This window comes from Vanessa atalanta, chromosome 15 (assembly GCF_905147765.1).
Source record: "Vanessa atalanta chromosome 15, ilVanAtal1.2, whole genome shotgun sequence".
Lineage (NCBI taxonomy): Eukaryota > Metazoa > Arthropoda > Insecta > Lepidoptera > Nymphalidae > Vanessa > Vanessa atalanta.
The window spans coordinates 10,541,374-10,564,955 of NC_061885.1; the positions used below are offsets into that span (position 1 = coordinate 10,541,374).

At 31.7% G+C, this 23,582-nt stretch overlaps 1 protein-coding gene across 1 annotated transcript in view; it reads right to left on the bottom strand.

The window, feature by feature from the left end:
* The window catches only part of LOC125069195 (tRNA dimethylallyltransferase), a 242,937-nt gene that overhangs the window by 116,119 nt on the left and 103,236 nt on the right, over nt 1-23,582 (bottom strand). Inside the window, exons 2-3 of the mRNA XM_047678600.1 lie at nt 22,784-22,921; nt 20,561-20,991 (exon numbers count right to left, since the gene is read on the bottom strand). Coding sequence (XP_047534556.1) covers nt 20,561-20,991; nt 22,784-22,921 — 569 coding nt within the window. The remainder of the gene's footprint in view (nt 1-20,560; nt 20,992-22,783; nt 22,922-23,582) is intronic.

The following is a 23,582-nucleotide window of genomic DNA, read 5'->3' on the forward strand; positions in this document are numbered from 1 at the left end:
TACACCGCCAATGTCTATGTTGGCGCTGTAAGTATATTAAGAATAATCTTTATATATAATATCTTTAAAAGGTCATTTCAAGTCAAACGTATTGTTACTCGAGCGAAATATTTGTACATTGCTAAAGATAGATACAGTCTTAAGACGTAATTTAAATCCGTTCCGCGTTAACATCGAATCGCTCTTAGTGTTTTCAAGATACGAGTACAATAAATTCTTTTATATACGCTGAGAACAATTCACATACAAAATGTTTCATCTATATGTATACGTCATACTTTACTAACGAAATACGTTTAAAAAAATTACCTTACAATTTTTTTTTAATAACAATGTCAAGGAAAATATTTATGCAGCCAAAAAAATTACATAAGACTAAATATCTAAAATAACAATTAAAATATGAATAATGCTAATTGTAACGGACTGCATTTTCCCGTTAAATAACAATTTAGTTTATAGATATTTTTCTCAAATAAAATACACAAAGACATTTTATAAGGAAGCAATAAATTAAAGTTTAGCTTATTGTCGTCCGTTAGATAATATTACTACAAGCTATTCACTACATGTGTAATTTTATTTTATTTTCAAGTGAGATAGTTTTTATTTTCAATAGTGAGAAAACTATTATTTTTTTCACTATAGTTCTTCAAAAAGGGAAAGCTCAAGATTTAAGTAATAATTTGAATACGAAATAAAGAATTGAATTATTTCATATTATTGAAGTAAATTAATATTAATAAATTGTTATATTAATTAGAATTTATTGTATTTAACAAAACGAAATAACTAGAATTATCTACCGAATATATTAACATTCTGTGTGTATTTTATTATCTGTGGAGATCCGACCCAGTGACGCGGGTTATCGCGGCGCGAAATATCGGTGAATGACAACTTAACAAGGTCAATGTGACCATTCGTTGAGATGAATGGTTAATCATTTTTAGATGATAATGGACCTTTTATCCTTATCTTGTTCAGGCATTGCGTAACAGGATGGAGCGGGATGACACGATTTTCCTTATTCAAACGTGGACCTCTAAAAGATTAAGGACATTCCTTAAGACGAGACGAGGCGACTTTTAAATGTAGTATACATGTTCCATGTGAAATTCTAAGTAAATATGTCACTTGTGTTCTAATTAGTTTTAATTCTTAATAATAATTAACTTTAAAATTTTACGAATAAGCACAAAGAATAAATTACAGAATAAGGATACTATTTTAAACTACATAATATGTAACTTAGTTATATTGTTCTATAAATATAGTTGTTGACTTGATTACATATTAATGAACATGGGCAAGACAAATAGTCAAAACAACATCTATAATTATACTTGAATGTGGGGTTAAATTCTTAACAAAGTATAACGTAATGATATTGGAAATTATTTTATTTACATTGTGGTTAAGTACAGTTAAAATTATTGTATAAATTTTACATTTATTTAATGTCAATTGAATTTGATAAAAAGATACATTTTGAGTCAAATTAAATGTAGTTGTAATGTTGTATTTCAAAATTCTTGTAAACTTAGTGAGTTTATTTGTTACGTCATAACTACTAATCCGATCGTCGTGAGATTTTGAATACAGGTTTCAGTCATACAGAAAAGGACATTGGGTACCTAACACCTACCACTTCCTGACGGGCAAAGCCGGGGCCGAAACTAGCGGGTTAGTATTCCAAATGCGTCTGTCATTTCAAAGTACAAGTTCAAGAACTTTAATCTTTCGATATACGTATAGATTTAACGACATTTGAGTAAATATTTTGCAATTATGTAATTTAACTAATAGCAACATTGTACGCACACGTGTTTGCATTAGCGGGGAATATTATTGAAAGGAAGTAATCTATTTTATTCGAATGTACAATAAAGGCACTTAACTTACAATCAAGGACTGGTACAGTAAAAAAAAAAAAAATAGTGTCTATATTTAATAAAGAGGTTTTTTTTTGGTATTAATTAATAAGCTTGCTTTAAATATGATTTAAAAAAATAACGACTTTCCTAAGCCTGAATGAGCTATGACATTAGCTCTGTGTTGCTACTTAGTGCTTGGTAAAAACAAGTTAAAGATTTTTTTGTCGATGATAAAAACATATGTAAATATTTTTAAAAAACTATCACCATTAATTTTCCAATTAAATTAAACGAAAAGCGACAGAACTAAAATGATAAAATACGGTCAGAATCGAAACTGGTACTTGGCTTATAGCATCATTGATAACAAATAAATTTGATGATAAGCAACAGCAGTACCTATTCGAATTTTAACTTATATAATTACTAGTGGAGACCGGATTTACTTTCGCGATATTGATAAACCTTTAAGCACGCAAACCGTCACCAAGAATATCATCCACTCGATGGGTGAATTAAAAAATTATTGTCTCTGAGACTCAAGCATTCTCCATGACAAAATTTCATCTAAATCGGCAGTGTAAGCGTGAAGAGGATGACAGACAGACAGAGTTAATTTCGCATTTATAATATTAGTATAGTTTATTCCTAAGCTAATTCCAGACTATCGTTTACGGTATCTTCATTACTGACAACATAAAACGTGTTTTAGTTATTGTGATAATTGTTTATTAAATAATATTTAAATACTATCTGTTATATATATAATAATAACGCGTCCCGGGTACGTTTCACACGAGTACAATAAGAGTCTGTCATACGTACTTTTTAGATTGAAGAACAGACATAAAAAAAAAAAAATCCCTCAAGCTAAGTTGAAATACTTGATGTTTCTCTACTATTATTATAATATGCATACTTAACTTCGTCTTGAATCCGTTGGGTTGTTTAAAAAGTTCTAAGTGCGTAGAGATAAGAATGTAAAGGAAAAATATTAAAATATATTACGAAAAGGAAACTCACAGAGGCACAGACGCAAGAGTTAGAAAAAAAGTGACTAAATGAAATACATCGCTTCTTGAATTAATTCCATATTGACAACCTACCTATATGAATCTCATAATACCTACCTGCTATGGATAAACTACCTATATTGTCTGTAGAAACCAATCCATGAAGTCGTGTATTCGTCTCAAATAATAATAGTTCATCCAGTCACATAATTTGCAAATACCAAAATTTCAAGGCGAACATTAAATATGCGAGATAAGATACACAAACGCTGTATAATATTACAATTTATACGCCTCGTACGAGATTCTCATAAAAAAAAAATAATTAATATCAACAGCAAGGAGAAGTCAACTCAATCACTTGAGATTTAACGTTTAAATTACATTAGATGTAGTTAGATGATTTTATGAATGGGCGAGCGTGAATGGCGGACGTGACGTCACAATGGCGCGTCGATGCGCGTACGCACCTACGGGCTACGCCGTCAACATTACCTACTATATTTCTATAACTCATTGTTTACAACTGCACTTTTTGTAGTCCCACGATGCACTCGCGTGATTTAATCAATGAATTGTGTGAATTACTTAAACTTTCAAGTTTCTTTGATATATAACAATTACGTAACTACATACGTATTTGTTATATAACAGTTCATTAAAGTACTTGTATTGGTTTAGTTTTCTTTTGATAATCCATATATTAGTGAATCGATGATGTAACTTGTCATTATCAAATTATTAATAGAAAAACAGTACAAGTTTTGTTCTTTGATTATAATTTATTAGTAATAATATGATGTATGACTGATGGAATACGGGGACCGTTTGCTAGCAGGTTTTTCTTAGTAAAATCTACGTTCCGAACCGGTTGTAAATACATTTAATTTATAATTCAAAATGACAATTTAAAGATGCTTGTATTCTATACAAATGAGGTGTATCGAAAAAGAACTGTATATTGATTTTAAATTTAATAATAAATAAAATAATCAATAAAAATAATAAATAAAAGAATCAAAGAATTAGACTGGAAGTTTTGCGCTAAATGATTTAGTTAAAAGGGAGCGTTGGAATCAAGTTCGCCAGTTTGTAGCGACTATCAAAATTAACTCAGGTAGTGACCCTGTACAGAAGTCGCCATCAAGGATTGCAAATTATCTCCTAGGTCATCTCAGCTCATAATATAGTTATATTGTTGATATAAAGTTTTATGATGTTTTATTTTTTAACATTTGATCACGAGGCACACCTATATTGAACCATTTAACGTATAATAAAAAAAAAATAAAAATAATGTACGAGGCTAACATTTTTTCAGTTGCAAACTAGATATAACCATATCTAGTTTGCAACAGATGAGATTTGTGATAAATTTAAAGCTCATGTCAAAGAAACATTGATTAATATGCCATATTACTTAAGGGGATATATACACCTAGAAGGCCGAAAAACCCAGCACGTTCATAATTTCGAGTAGTGAGGTGTTGTGAGATTTTGTTTTTTTTTCTTTCAGATGCAGCAACAAACGGCAGTGGGTACCCGTATAAGAAGATTTTTTTACGGCACTCCAAGGGACATGCGATATTTTTATATATTTATGATATTTTTTAATAAAAAAAACAAAATGAACATATTCTTGAATGTGTAAACTCTTATTTGGTTCAAACCCAATCCAAGTTTGAAATAGTTTTCCTACAAAAAATTCGCAAAATCGACTTTTTTTTCGGCCTCCTAGGTGTATATATCCATTTAATACAAGATTATATCAATGATAAAAAGCGTGGACTCAGTATTTTTATAAAGAAAGGACATACTGAGCTTAAATGTACTTTTCTGATATACTCTGTAATAAAAATGGTGGAAATTAACAACTGCTGAGTTACTTTTCGGTAGAACCTACTTTCGGTATCGGTATAAATCGGTAGTTGCTTTAAATTTAATTCAACACTGACATGACTCAAGAGTGCTTTAATGAGCCCACTTGAACGAAGAATATTTTGATTTTGACTGCAAAATTTATATTTTTCCAGTCAAAATCAAAATATTCTTATCAATTTTGTCGAGCGACCTCTTGTAAAACCGAATTGCTCACTATGAAAAATAGTATTTGTACCGAAATGGACGAGAAGTTGATAGAAGATGAAAGATGGGAGTATTGAAATAGGCCTGTAATTACTGGTATCGCTTCTGTTTCCAGTCTTAAAAAGTGGTAAAACTTTACTACATTTTAACAAGTTAGGAATTGAACCCGTGGCTAAATTCTTGTTAATAAACACTGCTATATACGGAGCAATATCGTATATGATGTTATTACACAGACATGACGATCAGTCCATTTGCAGTTGCTTTTACGTTCTAAATAAAATAATCGATAACATCGATCCGATTACGATTCTTCTTAAAGAATTACTTATAAAAACTTAAATACCGAAGCATAAAATCGAATCAAATATAGTGTAATCAATTCAAGGAGTTCATTAAATCAGACTCCAAGTTTCGTCGTCTCCATTGTATAAAGTAATAGCTGTTCGCTGATACATTGTTGCTTATAACATAGATATACATTTCAATAGACGTGTCAATTAATTAGTATTTATTTTAGTTCGTTTGGTAGCTAGAGTTAGATTTGCTACGTAGATCCAGAAATATGGTTTAAAAAAAAAATGGAACAGTTTGAAGTTTTGATGTTGACAGTATTAATACAACCATTCTTTGCAAAGCATCTGAAGCCGGTCATTGATTTTGTCGGTTCGAGTTACATTCTTCCATCGGATGATGAGAGTGGTAATAGAGGTTTATAATTCTTGGGAGGGCTTTGCACAAGTCTTTCTGGGTTGGTACCACACACACATCATATATTCTACCGCCAAAAAGCAATACTTAGTATTGTTGTGTTCCGATTTAAAGGGTGAGGAAGCCAGTATAACCACCAACCATAGGCAAAAAGAACATAACACCTTAGATCCCAAGGTTGGTGGCAAATTTTGATATAATGATTGGTTAATATATCTAGCAGCCTAGTCTATGGGCGATGGTCACCATTTAAATTCAACTGACCCATCAACACGTCCTGTTACCTACTAAATAAAAAAAAATACCGAGACTGTTAATTTACATGGTATGTCACACTTGAGAATTTTAATATCCCCTACGTTTTGAGTTAGTCTCCGTTGAAAAATAACACCATGCCTAAAATTAATCACGATTACACTTAACGTGACAACTTCAATTTAGACAATAAAATCAATTTAGCTTTAAAATAAATGCAATATAAAAGTAATTAAATTTCCGTCATACTAATTAATAGCAGGCCATCTCTTAGGAGTCATAAGGCAATCTTAGTTACAGTATATATCGCTCAATAAAGACCACATTCCGTAACTAGTAGAGCATTCTTAAATGGACCGAACTTGTATCACAATCACACACATACGTTTCACAGACGCTTTCAAAACTAAAGTGTATCTATTAGTCTTTGTAAGTAATATAACTTTTATTTAATTTGGCACATTCCTACAGAAAATGTCTCGAAATATCTTTGTGACCAACCTTTATTTTTTCTACTTGCATTAAGATAAATCGATCTCGCATTTTTACAGGGTCGCTGTTGTATATGAACACTGGTACTCGAAAAATATAAGCCACTTCTTCCACTAACAATGCGTATCTAAGATATTATGTACTTTACCGTCCGTAATTACATTAGCCCACTCATCATTCAAACCGGAACCTAGCAATACAAAGTAGCTTCTTATCAGTTTCTTCAGCTGCTTGGAAGTAATATAGTAATTGCTCATTACATTCCAGAACAGTAATTTTTGAATAATTTAACTTACATATATTAATTATATTAAATGTATATTTTATAACTAAAGTAGTTATATGTGATGTTTCAGATTCAATCATTTTGTCTATGGACGCTAAATTTGTAAGATGTACTTCATCTTACATCGCCAATGCACTGACATACTTTGTCATACTTTGACATATTAAGTGAATACTTAGATAGTTTAAACGAGCATAAGTGGACGGCTAAAACAAAGGACAACTGTTACTGCAAGAATTACACTCCGTGGAAATGCAGCCAATAATGAAACTTAAGACGTTATACCCTTGTGACCGGCTAACTCTTATCCCTTAAGCAAAAACAGCAACTAATTGAAAATTTGTGACTGTGGCCATAGGTTTCGATATTCCTAAAAAATCTTTTGCACAAGCGCGGGAGACCCACTTCGAGTAGTGTGTCCTGGTTAGTTGGCTGATTAACCTTGAGATTAGCCGCCGTGATTGAAATTGGTTAGGAAGACTTCATCATGCCTCATAACTAAGCCAGTAATCAAAGGAACTTCTACAATGGGCATTTTAGTAACCAATATATTAGTGATTTTATCTTTACAAATTGAAAACGCACAGCTCTTCAATAATAAAATCAGACAAACATTTTAAGGGCATTACGAAGGGCAATCGAATCAAAATATTTATTCATAATCAAATAATAATTGTTTCCAAATAGCGCACTACGAATAGAAAATATGCTTAGCGTATTCGATAAAATTCTAATTAGTATAGGGCGTTAATTGTTAGGGGGGGGGGAGGGCATCTATTGGAACATATTATTCAATTATGTGATAGAAAACACATTGCGAGAAGATAAAACGTGAAACCCAAGATAAATCTGTCCATATGTTCAAATCTAAGTAAATAATTAATTTAACAATATGATTTAACTTCGTGAGAAAATTTGCAACTTGGTATAACTACATTGGCAGAATTTAAGCAGTGAGATGGAATAACTTCAAAATCAAAACCTTCTGTAATCAGGAAAGGAGGACTACCCTCTCCGGTGGGCCATTTATCGACTCACATGGGCTGTTAATTTTGACTACTACTAGTTTTACTAATCGCCCTATTACATCCACTGGTGATAGGTTAGGTGGTCCATTATTAGTTCAGACGATCGGAATTGCGATTTATCAGGGAAATACTTCTAGCTTTCTTGACACCACTCCAAGTACAGTAACTATTAAATTTTTATACTTGTATATAAATAAGACCTTTATGTGTAAATATATATATTGTTTATTACATAAAGTACGCATTGCGTTATTAATAATGAAGTCGTATGGAGGAAGTGTTTTAATATTATGATGAACTCCTTATCAATATTAATAACATAATTACATTTGAACCATGTAATCACACGAAGTAATCTATTTCTTTGAAAACTTATTACTTAGCAAAACGATATACGAACAATTATTCTATTCAGATATAGAAATATATAGAAATATATTTGAGCGCATTGAACTCGATAACAGCGGAGTTTCAGAGTTGGCCTCTTCTTTCTCTTGGTTTCTATTCTGTTTTAGTATGTATCAACCGATTTACTAGAAGCTAGGATGTAGTACGACCGTTTCTGGACTATACGGTCATTCTCCAAACGTTCTCAAGTAGAGGAGACATTAACCTTAGAGGAAAATTTAGTTCCTATAAATCAAAATTAATATCGCGTTTAGAGGCCCGCGCTCCTGGTTTATATAGTTAGTCTTACACTGCGTCCATCCATTAAATAGTTTTAAGCCTACTCAAGATATCTCAAGCATTAACCTTCGGAAAAATTTAGTTCCTTTAAACCAAAAAGAAAAGATGAGAATTACATTAATGAAACTAGTGTTTTAATTCGTTCATTCCATTTGAGTAACAATGTATAATACCATAATCTAAATAATCAAAATGAATGAATGGTATGATTCATAGACTAACCCTGGAATGAGGACAATTGAATACATTTCCTTGTAGAACTTACGTCATACTGTTCATCTGATCTCGTCATTGTATCTCTTGATATATGGAATGGACCTTATATATTGATATTAACGAAGAAATAAATATACTGATATATGTAATAATTTCAAAAGGACCTATCTTTATTACGGTCTGTATATAATTCAGTAGTTTGTTATGTTTATGCCATATTGAGCCTTATTAACAGTTTTCAATATAACTCGACAGTCGTTAATTGCGTATATGAGATCTTGGGTATATAGATATCACATAGTACTAATATTTTACCAAAGAGTATTTTTCTTTTTTTTTATGTAGTAGATATATCCATTTCTTACATCATACATTGGGGGCTAAGTTATTATGTCCCATGTTACACTGGTTACTCACCCTTCAAATCGGAACACAACAGTACTACACACAGCATTTCTGTGTGGCATAGAATATCTGATGAGTGGGTGGTACCCAGACGGGCTTACACAAAGCCATAACTGCAAAACATAGTTAATGGAACTGTATGTTTAATAAACGATGATACAACCCAAAGAATAGCGTTAGGAATATATTGGTAGTCCAGATGCCGAAGTAACTTGCTATCGAATTGTACTATGTACGTAGTAGCTATGAAATTATTATCAAATCACACTTATAGCTGAATATAATTTTTTAACCGACATTAAAAACTGTGTTTTTTTTTTACATTTTTAATAAATTACTTAACGGTCTTAAGACCGATTTGGATGATTTAATTATTCTTATTCTAATGAGGTCACTAGATTCTACATACTTTTCATTACACAATTTTTTCAGAAAATCAGTAAAAGGCTCTAGTGTCTAAGATTGTTATATATCATTGGTTTAATTTCTTATTAACGCAACAGCCGATTTCGATTATTTAATATTAATATAATATAATTCTATTAATACAAAGTTACTTTTTATTAAGGGACTCCAAAAAAGGAGATGATTCTCAATTTGGATTATTATATATATAGAGGTTTATTCTGAAATGGTTCCATTAAAAATTTTAAAAGATCGGATATACAGTTCCGGAGACAAACAACGGAAGCATAAATTATATCAGCTAATCTATCACGATTGCTATATTGTTGCTATGCTATATAGGTTGGCCTTTTTTCCTTTAAAAAGCTTTTATTAATAATTTATTTAGAAATCAGTTCAGTCTATTTCCGCTCAGATTGTCTTCGTTACATAGGCACGTAGAATACTTTAAGGCTCTCTGACGTTCGTCCACTTCCCGAGAACTTTAGGTCAAATTATCAAAATAAATAACATTAATTCAAATATAATAAAATAAATTTTACTGTTAACGCACACTTAACACAGCTGGGATGAGTTCTTTATATTGCAAGACGTTTCGACGTGAACCGTACGATAACATTGTTTTGTTGACGCTACTTATTTCAATGTGTATATTTATACTATTGATTATGCACACACAAGTGATTTTATATAGGTCAGTATTATTAGTGATATCGCAATGGTAAGTGATCACCACTGTTGACTTTGGTGCTTTAAAAACCAACCCACATTGGCCTACAAATAGCAATACTAACTAAATTATATTTTCAATAAAAGTTATGAAGAAAACACTTTGACCCTTAGGGTGTTTTATTATTGGGTCTCCCGTGAAACTTGGTGTTTGTGCAAAAGATTTTTTAGCAATTTCGAAACCTATGACAGGTTTTGTTTCGATTTCATTTCATTTAATCGTAAACTGCAAGTCACTCATCTACATTTGGCGCCAAAATTATGAAATAAATTTTAAATGAAATGTCTAATACTAAATAGTTCTACTAAATAGTCTAAAACATTAGTTCAGTTAGAATTGAAGTTTATCGAAAACAATTGATTTTAATTTTGATTACGTTTTTCATTTTTTTCTTATACATCCATAGCGCAGCTCTTTAACCGACCAGTAACTTTTTCAAAAGAAATTCTTTGTTAATTCGTAACAAAATAGTAAAATGCCATCAAGAATTCGCTTTACTTTTCTTCACATCTACGGCTGGAGCTCTTCAAATTGAGACCATAACCGATATTTTATGTGCAGCTATCATCCCGTAATCACTGGGACAAAAATTATTTATTTTTTCCATCAGGTGAGCCTCCCGTTCGTTTGCCACGTAAACCATGAAAAAAAGTAATTTCATAGTTAGATAATCTCCTTAACTACAATCACCAATTACTGTTAAGATTCTTTGAGAAGGTATTCTGTAAGAAGAAATACGCATAAAAACTGAAGGACGAGCGTTAAATGTCAGAATGAGATATACATTTATAGGATACACGAATCAAAATGGCGTGTCACCGTAAGTTGGTTTACAAAATTTCGCGAGTGAGATACGAAGTGAAATGTTGATTATATTGTACAACCCACTGTACGTATTTTGTTCGTTTCCTTTAATTATTTTTATTTATATCCTGTAAGACTTTTGAGACCATTTTTCGAGTGTTTGTTATATTTTGTTTTGTTTCGCTCCATTCACTTTAAATTCCTAATAAATATGATATAGAAGTCATTATTTAGTGTAATATTTTTTCTTATTCCTAAACTTACAGTGTATATTATTATAATTATATTGTGTCTTAGTGGTGACAGCCGTGAATCCCGCACCGCGGTATAAAATTAAGTATATGATTACTTTTCATACAGTACCTACTACTCGAGAAAACCTATTTACTTTTAGCATAAAATTTATAAAAATATTAAAACCTTCATGGTATCGAGTCGTTAAAAATCGGTAGAAATACTTAACATAAGTAGTTATAAAATAAATATATTATAACTAGCTAAACCAGCGGCTTTACTCGCGCGGAATTTATAAAACTTTACCTAAAGCACAAAAATCATTAGCTCCCTTTACCTCTCGAGAAATGAAAGAAAAGTAGCCTTGGTCCTCCGTGGCTCAAACTATGCCCTTACTAAGATTTTATCTAAATCTAAGTTACTTTCGTATTTAGAATATTGGTAAAGATATTTCAATGCTATTACGTCGTCGGCTTTCTTTGAATTTAATAATTAGTATTTTATTGTGCCAGTGACTTCGTATTACCATAAGTTCTTTAAAATTTAAAAGCCTTCCTAAATAAACACATCATTAGCGCTAAATTAAAGTTAATAATGTCGAAATGACACGTTTAAAATTCAGTACGTTTGGTGTCTGTATATAAATAGGTTAATTAATAAAATAAAAAAAATATATATTCTAGCACAGATAATTAATTTCCTTCGGTGTGAACTTGAAATTGCCTTAAATTACAACTTGGTGGGCCGCGAGTTTCCGGCATCGTATTTATGAGTCAGAGGGGCGTATGAGATAAAAAAAAAAAACGTTGTAATATAGCTAGTTCCCAAATAGGGATGTTAATATTTAAAAATATATATATATTAAAACTACTTACTTAAAAAAAAAATCCCGCCAAAACGCTCTGAGCTGTTACGTGGTATTGATAACGTCACGGTTTGATAAATGAACACTAATTGCTATCTGTCCACTGTCGAAGTCTAAGACTTTAACATTTTCTTGTAAAGAGACATAAAAAGAATCGAAAACAAATAATACCTATTTTTTTTGTGGTGTGCCGTGCATGTGTTTTGCACGCAACAATCAATAAGACGACAGAAATATATTCTTACCAAGTAATGCACAAATAAGGAAAATGAGGTTAACAATGTCTACTATTCTACGGTATTAAACAAAACAAGTAATGACATAGTATGTTTAACTTGTTAATTATATGTCGCCAGATTTAATATTATTGTAACATACATAAATATTAAACAAAGACGTTCCTAAATTAACATAACTTAAAACATAACATAATCTATCGTAACATATTAAATAGAACAATATTAAATAATAATATTTAAAAATTAAATTGTAATACAAGTTTATTGTTAAATATATATTATCTCATTTAAAATGACTCCATAAATCGTAATGAGACTGTGACGTAACGCGCTCGGATTTGCGTTCGAAATCACGTGATACCAAAAAAAAAAAAACTAATACCACGAATAAACATTAATTATAAATATATTTTCGATTTATATTTTCGTCCCTATACTCATGTATTGAATTTAGAGTTAACTGGGATTCATTTATTATTTATAAGTGTCACGTGACATTTAATAGACAATTGAAATGGCCGTATTTCGCAAAATCTCATGTTTCCAGCTCAGTGTAACAATATCTATTTAAAAAGGGATTAAGGTACGATGTTAACGTTAAATAAAGATGTTTTTAAAAATAATATATACCTACTAACTATGTGTAATCTTATTCTAGAAGTAGAATCAAGGGATAAGGATAGAACCGGTGACGGTCACAGTACGCCTTTGAGCGATTGTGACTTATTCACGTGTACAGAATCTTCATGAATGATAAACCAATTGTCAATACTGTGTCAAGTAGTCGAATGAACTAAATTAATGTATTTTTACATTGTACGTCTTATTTGCTTTCAAAACATTTCAAACATCTGCATAACTCAATGATTTGAGGATCATGATTGGCCTTGAGTCATGAGGACTTGTCCTTGACACACTCGAAGTCTGAGAGAGCCACGCCCCTAAATTAGTGAGATGAGCCGGCGAGTCAGTGTTGGCGCCAATGTTTATAATATTGGTCGCGGCGTTTCAATTCTAAGCTAAGAAGAATCCAGTGTTTGGTCAAATGTTGGAATGTTGATTAAATTTAAATAAATATTGTCCATTTACCATAATTAGAATAAATTGTGTCGACCTCAGTATAAATATATTAATTCAGTATTTTTTATTACATTGTAAACTAATTCGTTTGACATATTTCTTAAATATTTACGTCAAAAACGATAAGTAATCTTAATTAAAAAAAAAAGTTTGTAGTTGTTCTTCATGAGTTCAAGTTCAATTAAGTGTACTGTACGAATAAGTAGGCATTTATTCTTTAGATAATAATTACGTAATAGCAGAAATACATAATATAACAATAACGTTTTTTTGAACAAAACTCGCTGGCCAACCAGGAAAACGTCCTAGCGAATACATTTCACAAATATTCGGGCCAGACACGGAACAAATAACATCACAAAAATGGTACAATTTAAAATACTGGTTCCTTTTTGGTTTTCTTTATCATGCCCAAAGCAAAATAAGATTACGTCTAAGTAATAAAAATTAACTTCTCAAGCACATTTTAAACATCTCTAGAATTGAGTCTAAGTACTAAATTATGAAATTACTCATGGTGCAATTATAAGTTCTTAATATATCCCTTATTTATTTGTAATTTCGGTGAAGTGGACGATTAAAAATAACTTGACATAAGTTATTTTTATAAAATTAATTTCGTAGGAGGTATGACACTTCCATGAGTCTGTTCTTTGTATCGTAGCAAATAGTCCATAGCAACGGCTTGTACGCAATTACGTAGTAATTTATTCATAGCGGGTACGAGTCGAGTATTCCGCTGAAATAAATAAGGATTGTCGAGCGAGAGTCAAAAATATAAAACACTAGCTGTTTCCCGCCCGCTTCGCTCCAAGTATCCGAAGTGAAACTTCTACGCGCGATGGGAGCACGTTTTCAAGGTCGAATTTGAGTGAAACGTTTCTTTATGCAACATTTATGACGCAAAGTTTCACTTCTGACACGATTACAGAGTTAGAAGAGCTCCTTTTGAATTCGTCGAGAATGAGAATTGGCTAGTTTCGGTATTATTGCGTAACGAACGTCTGAAAATACAAACTTTCGCTTTTTTTAATATTAGCTTTGGCCACAAACAGGTTTTAGATATTACTCTTAACTAAATAATTAAATTTTTACCAGCAATTACCATTTTATGTGAAAAGAAAACTTGATATATCTAGTTCATACTATGTAATACTACCCTATGTGATGCTTAAATTATATATTTCGGGACTATTCCCTGGCGTGCTTTTTATATCATAAATTAAAAGTATTTAATATTACGAGACCAAAAACAAGTACTACTAGTAGTGTTGTAGTACAAATTCAACGCTTAGTTGGGCAAGAAATATTTTATATATCAGTTTGGTTTTTTTTTTAAATTATTAAAACTTCAAATATATGTTTATATTTATATATTAATAAATATAAACATAGTTATACAAATTTCAAAGTGCGTTAGCCATGGTGATGTACGATTTTGTTCTCAAAAGGGCAGCTAGTAACAAATAATTCGGCCTCGAACCCGTCCCGACATAGCAACAGGGCTTATCCACGACGACGAAGATCAACCAGCCGACGCCGCGGTATGTGCTAATATTTGATTATCTATATAATAAAACTTAGTTGGATCGTCTGTCCATTATTTTATTTAAAGTTTTAAACTCATTAAAATGTAGGTCACAGCGAGTTACGAAATAACGATATGGGTAGTTTTAAAAACGCTCTTGCGTACAATTTGGCACACGACGTCGAATTGTTAATCCTTTTGACACTATTAAAGATAATATATATAAATATTAATATATATTTCACGTAATTTTATATTATGAGTAAAAATATTATATCATAGTAAGGACTTTGTGCAATTCCGCCTGAGTAGGTACCATACCATTAGATAATCTGCCGCCGAACAGCAAGACTATTAACCTTGGAACACACAGTTTGAAGGGTGAGTGAGCCAATTTAAGTAAAGGTTCAAGAGACATAACATCTTAGCTATAAAGGCGTATTGGCGATTTAAGGAATGGTTAATATTTTATCGCAAATGATAAATGGTCAGAACAGCCTATAGACAAGATGGTCTGCATTATAAAAAAGTAATCAAATCCAAATATTTTTGCAAATAGACTTCTACAAGTACTTTTGCACCACCGGTTCAGATATTTTTGCAAGCACTTTTGCACCACCGGTTCAGAACGGGGAATCTACCGAGGACAGGCACGAAACTCGGTAGTTCTTTTAAATATTATACATAGGTTTATATAATTTTTACAAAACTGTTAATTATATTAACTTGATCGTGACTTAATTATGCCATTACACGTCAAACGCAATTAATATAGAATTGATATTATATATTTTGACATTATTTTGATACAATTATAGGCACGTAAGCAATTTTAAGAAGTACTCGTTTCGAATGTAAAATCAACAGCAGGGCCCAACTGGAGACGTGGAACCAGATGCTTTAACAAATTTTGGAAAGGCCTATGTCCAGCACTGAATTGTGATTGGCTGATGGTGATAAGGATTAAGAACAGTTGCTATTTGGACCAATAAAAAATATCTAATAACATTTAATCCTAATTGCGATTAAGCCTGAACCAGACCTTTCCAAACTGGTTAAAATTATCGGTAACACAAATATAATGATAATATTACGCAAATACAAATATTCCCTATATTTTGTTGCTAGGCTGAAACGCAAAGGTTCGAACCGACCGCGTACAAGGGAAGCGGAAGTGACCGAGTTGCGACTCATCTTTAATACCACGTCTACACATGTGCCGAGATAATGGTAACAAAGAGTTTTTATTACATTCAAACATTCAAATGGTTTTATTGGGGTCAAGGACAAATATTTAAAAAAAATAATAATGTAAAAATGCGAACCATTTCTGACCTAAATAAAAAGTGATTATCAAATACATATCGACGATAAGAATTACTATATATAAGTTTAACAACTTCAAAATACTTTCACAAAATGGCGACTTGATAGTTTAAAAAAAAAGACGTTTTAGAAAATGATGACGTCACAAGGAATGTTAACCGGAACGCTTTTACGAATTCTGAATACATTTATTGAATTCGGTTAAATCGTTTAGACTAAGGTCAGACTCGTAATAGCAATTAATAAATATTTCAGTCAAAATAAAAACAATGGCCTCTTTACTTGGTTTACAAAGACGAATCTAAATAACTACGATAATAAATTAGATACATAGAAAATATCCCAACTTAGAAGAATTAGAATTATTGATTTTCAATTCATTTATTAGAAAAAATTAATTGTATTTAATTGTCACAAATTCGTATTCCAAATTTTGGAAAAGAGTAACTATTGAGTTTCTTGAATTCTTAACTGTAACATGACAATTCGAAAGTGCTTGTAAAGGTCAACTTGAATAAAGCCTATTTGATTTAATTTCACATATTTATAATTTGTATTATATATTATTCTATTGTTTTTTTTAATTTTTTTTTTTAATCTGTGGCAAACGACTTAACTGTCAAATGATACTATAATGTTCTACTGCTATTATTCTATAAATTCTACACATATATAACCGATGTTCACGTAATAATATATATGTTTAGAAGATTATACTTTCGTCTACTTATTATTTAGCTTCTCATATATTATAAATTATAATAAGTATAATTCTCGGAAATATATGTCGTTATTTTAAAATTAAATTTCGCGATCTTAATTATTTGTTATTTTACTATAAGTTTTTATATTCAAGTTAACATAATCTTACAATTAGTTAAAATGTTGAACTAATTAATATACCTCAATTAAAATTATACATAGCAACAACATATTAATGTTAACATATATTTCAACCTTCCTCAAACATAACGAAATATCTAAATTGATTTAACACATTTAAAAATTGAATTAATTTAATCGTCAAATGTACGCACATACATACGCTCCTAATTTATTTATAAAATATATATTAAACCTCTTTTATGCAACAGATTAAAAAAAAAAGGAACGAGAATTATTGGAACAAATCAATCATACAACATTCGCGACGTAATAAATTCTAGAGAATTTACAATACAAACGTTTGACCCTTTTAAAGAAAAAAAAAATTCCAATAGTATTGAACTAGTGGGCACGGAAAAACTAGTCGTCTATTTACACATACATTTACACACAGACAAGGCTTTTTGTTTGTGGTTGTGTTATAATATACGATAAATAATTCGGGGTTTATCGAAGGGGCCGCGTTCGCGATATAAATTGTGGTGACCATGTGTTTAGAAAAAATATACGGATTCATCATATACATAGCGAACAATATGTCGAAGAATAAAATATTTATTTTTTGTATATAGATTTTTTTCATATCTTAAACACCAGTTTCTTAAAAAAAATATTTTATTTTGACCTTATATAGGTAACATAAACGATACATTTAATAAAAAATAAATAATTTAAATTGCTGCTATATTAATATTTTTTTACACCAAGTGACAATACGATAATTAAAACTTCGGTTAAGTAAGAGTCCGCGAATGATTCAGAGTTGGGCAAATCCCTCTTTTATTTAGGAGACAGAAAAATAAATCAATTAGCTATGCTACTTTACAACGGATTTGTGAACATAGTGTGTATCTCGAAATTTCTTCGAACTCATGAAATTTTTGTTAAAATAATTAAACACGAAACATATTTGGAACACAAAATTAGCATTTGAAATAATCGTACCCAAATTGCAATAGCCGTCCTTAAAACCTAAATTGAAAATATATTTCATGGTTACCCCAACGTTGGATACTCAGCCAAGGTCAGACCGCGCTCACACTCGCAAACTACGATATCCTTCGAAGCGGTCGTAGACCCACGGAAGTCGGCTCGACCATCGTAACACGACCCGCCGCCACCCGTACAATTCCCCTACAAAGGCATTACTAACCAAACGGAGCTCGAAGAAGCGGCTCCAGCTAAATGGCCGACGGTTTTATGTCATCACGTAAAGCGACCTTCATTTTCGATGTTTATGTAAACCGCGTGAACAAGTTCCTATGACGTTACGGCATTATTATTTCCTATTATATTTAATACGGAGTTTCTGTTCCCGCGGTTTTGTACGTTTGAACATTATATTATGTTTACACTGAGCTTCGTGCCACGACTCCTCGTCTTGCTGTATTAACTCCCTAAAATATCCGTCGGTAACCGGTAACCGGCGGTTGAGCTTTGTGAAGACCTGCCTCACCAATTCTACCATAGTTTTAAATATACATACATACCACATTGTAAATAGCCACATTTGGTTTTTAATTACCATCTATCTGAAATAAATTAATTAGCCGTGTACCGTCTTGTTTTGTTTTTATATAGGTAGCCGGACGGTAAGTGGTCACCACCGCCCTTAGAAATTGGCGCTGTAAGAATTATTTAATAATAGTTATGTCATAGAATTTGAATACAAGGTGTCCTTCCTTTATTTGTCATCCGATTTTCTTTATATTATTTGGTAGCTCGATTGATGAGCGTTAGTTGTAGCAAAAATTAGAAATTAAAGTAGAAAAAAATCATTAAATCATTTCATTCATACATTATTTCGTTAAATTTACAATAAAAATTAAGGTCGAATTTTGACCCCTGTGGGAACGAATACCAGTGATATGAATTAATCTATTTTCATAAGTTTTTCAAGCAATATGAACGTGAAACGGTTTTCTATATGTACTTTTAAATAACTATAATAATTTTATACATTTACGATGCGGAAAAAAACTGACTAAAGAAACTAAGATTTGTACACCGAACTCGTTTCTTTGCTATTTTCATTATATTAAAAAAATAATTTGGACGTTTTTTTTTTAAATTTTCCTTTCAAAATTGTTAGTTATTTTAATTTTTTGGCTAATCGTCGATATTCAATGGTGTTATTCGAGGTCATATAAAAATAAAAAAGGAATTTGGTTTAACAGCCTTGAAGCGACGAATGACAGATATGTAGTCTTTTGTAATCTTCTAAATATATTTTTATAAACAAACATACTATTTTTATACTATGGATAGCTAATTATTAATGATTTTTTATTAGTAATTGTATATTGAACAGTATATAAATAAATTTTGATCGACTTTTTAACATAGTAAAGGCAGAAGAACAAAGTTTTTTCTTAAACACTTTATACTAGTAAATGTTACGTCAATCCTGATCATAGTTTTGCGTAAAACTGTAGTTAAAAACCGTTCATTTTATTAACTATCTATTATTTGTACTAAGTATATCATATTTTTAATCGTATTGTCACGATTATAATTTGTCATGTGCAAAATTTCAGCTGAATCATTTGGGTGTCGCTCGTGTGAAATTAATTCATTGGTTCTTTTAATTAAGATTACGAGAATCGTTCTTTGTGTTTCCATTAAAAATGAATGTGTATCAAAACACTCAAAGACCAAATGTTCCATGATTTGTTAAAACAGAAAACGATTTATTTAATATAAATAAATATCGGACAACATCACATATATCACTCTGATCAAAATGTAAGTAGCTAAAGCACTTGTGTTATGGAAAATCAGAAGTAACGACGGTACCACAAACACCCAAGATAACGTAGAAAACTAATGAACTTTTTCTACATCGACTCGGCCGGGAATCGAACCCGGGACCTCGGAGTGGCGTACCCATGAAGACCGGTGTACACTCTACTCGACCACGGAGGTCCTCAATATCATAATAGGAATAGTTTTTTCAATTAAATTTTTATTTTTCCAATAATTTCATTATCCTCTAAGGATATATAGTAATGGTGTTCTATTCGTGATACCTAAATCATCGAGACACCGCTTTTTGTAAACATATCAATTCCGGTATCGAACACAAATAAACCTTCGGTACCATTTGTGGGTGTGTGTGGTTCAATGAATGTTTTCTAGATCGTGACACTTGTTTTCAAGTTTAAGAGTTATGTTAAATTTTCTAACTAGATAACGTTTTCGGAAACAAACTTCAAATGGTATTTGCAGATAGAGAAATAAATTGTTTGTATTCAGAAAAACTGAAATTTAACGCTGCAAAGAGTATTTACTGTATTTTTATCAAATTTATTTTCATAGACATTCCAGACTATATATTTTTCCAATTTATTTTACCACTAATGTATGCATATTTCATATTGTTCTATAGATGTTAAAAAAGGTCACTTACCTGAGAACTTTACGTCTATTATTGGGATGAAGCCTCGAAGCCATTTCAGGATCGATTGCATTTAATCTCGCATGGATTTCTTCATTTGTAAATCTGCTTTCATTGTCTACGTCTTCTTTTAATTGTTCTTTACTTATATCTTTGATTTCAACACTATTTATTTTGCTCGGATCCGTATTGTCTGACGCTGTACCAGGTGCTGGTACATTATCTGATAAATCATTGATGTTATCATTAGAAAGTTTTTTACGGCAATTTTCTCCACTTACGTGTGTTTCGCAATAGTCTCTCTTTCTTTTACTTTTTTCCCAAAGTAATTCGTCTGCGTTATTCATATCTTCGACGAGTATTTTATAAACAATAGATTCTATGTAATAATTTGTACCTCCCACAATGATAGGAATCTTTCCTTGCTCTGTAAGATTATCAATCTGAATGAAATGTTAAGAACATTTTTTTTATCGAACAATCAGATGTTATTTATTTGTTCTTTAGTGACAAAGAAATAATAAAATGAACAAGAAATAGTGACAATGAAACAAGAACAATGTTCTCCTGGCCAAATTTCGGTCACAGAGACCGTTCTATGCGGAAACCAGTTAACTGCGCAGGGCTTATTACGTATCATAATATACCTAGAAGATTGTGCGCAAACACAGGTGTATTGATGTATTATCTATTTCCACACAGTAATATTTCGAATTCAACAGGACCAATATATTAGGTCGCACACCACGTGATACATGTTTTACGACGTAGCTCTTTAACTCGAGAAATTCTCCGTGGTAGCAATAGTAGAAGAAGTGCGTATCTACTATAAGAAGCAGATTATTATTTTATAAAAATTATGAATAGAATATTATGAATATCATATCATTAATTATACGTTTATTTATAATAATATGACATTTAAATATCATAACTAGTTTAACAACGAGTTTTAGCTACATTTTAAATGTGTTAAGGTTAATTATTATCTGATGATAAACTACGTGGAGTAAAATGTACGAAAATATAGCTGTAGCATTAGCAGCCCGTAAACGTCCCACTGCTGGGATAAAGGCCTCCTCTCCCTTTGAGGAGAAGGTTTGGAGCATATTCCACCACGCTGCTCCAATGCGGGTTGGCGGAATACACATGTGGCAGAATTTCGTTGAAATTAGACACATGCAGGTTTCCTCACGATGTTTTCCTTCACCGCCGAGCACGAGATGAATTATAAACACAAATTAAGCACATGAAATTTCAGTGGTGCCTGCCTGGGTTTGAACCCGAAATCATCGGTTAAGATGCACGCGTTCTAACCACTGGGCCATCTCGGCTCATAGCTGTAGAAATGTCACATATTTGAGCGTTAAGTATCAACAATACAAGATTGTTGTGTTCCGGTTTGAAGGATGTGAGCCAGTGTAAGTACAAGGGACACACCATCTTAGTTCCCAAAGTTGGATGCGTACTTGCGTCTACCTTTCCAATATATTATTAAAAAGTAACCCAATTTCAAGTTCTATGACCGATTAATGATCCCAAGCAAAAGGTCTAGCTTTCTTGCAAAGAAATCTAAATTTAATAAAGTTAAGAACACTTTTAAAAAAGTTGGATATCCCGAAAAATAAACACATCATCATTAGACACAAAAAGAGATCTATACTGTTCTTCGACTTATTTTAATATTAGATTTGAAGTTTGAAAAAAAATTAAAATGGTTAAAACTGCGTCGTAGCTGAACAAAAAATCGAAATCATGAATACTAACTCGATTAAAAATTTCCAACGTATCAGGAACCAACGTTGAGCTTCTAAGCATTTGTGCAAACAATTACAGACTGAATATTTTAAATTGTAAATATCAAACAATATACTTTAATTCTATCACGAGATCTGTGTCGCATTCCGTCGGAGTGTACTGCTGAACAAACAGGACCGTCCATTGTACGATGCTTGACAAATTAACGCTGCTGACGACCTGACTTTTTCTATTAAATAAAGATCGCCCTTACCCCTAGTACCGTGTTTTGTTATTTTGTGAAATAAAATAAATGAAATGTTAATCGTTTCGGTATTTTAATGATGTTTTTTTTTTAAATATATTATTGTTTGTTAGTTACACGAAAAAAGTTGACATGATCTATTTTGCATATATATTTTTGATAATTCCGAATATTACTCGAATAAATAAAGAAGTCGTAACTGGTTCGAATAAATAAATATTAAAAAAGGATACAATTTTAAGAGCTCTATTTCTAAAGTCCACTACTGTGAACATCTGATGTGGTTCGAGGATATCCAGTAGATGATGCGGTACCGACTCCCGCTCCTGGAGAGAAGCCTTCGCTGTCACGATATCCAGCCCTTTGTAAATCTGAAATAATTTAGATCGTCAATACTTATATTTATATAATATCTTACTACTGAAAAATAATTTATTCACCTTCGTAACAAGTATATGTATCTGTAATATATATAGTTTATTTTATGGCATAGTTGGGGGAAGAGCAAATGGGCCACCTGATGGTAAGTGGTCACCACCGCCCATAGACAATGGCCCAATAAGAAATATTAACCAATCCTTACACCGCCAATACGCCACCAACATTGGGAACTAAGATGTTATGTCCCTTGTACCTGTAGTTACACTGGCCACTCACCTTTCAAGCCGGAACACAACAATACTGAGTACTGTTGTTTGGCAGTAGAATATCTGATGAGTAGGTGGTGCCTACCCAGACGGGCTTGCACAAAGCCCTACCACCAAGTAAACAAAGTTTAACAATTCAAAAATAAAATTATATATTTACCATAACTAAACTCGCATAAATTTACTTGGCCACTAGGTACCACAAATCCCTACCAGTTAGGTACCACCCACTCATCACATATTCACCGCTGAGCAGCATTACTTAGTATTGTTGCGTTCCGGTTTAATGGCACATGGGCGATGGAGGGAATGGTTAATATTTCTTACAGGGCAAATAGACATTTGCCACCGCACACGGATATTTGCGGTGGTGACCACTTACCAT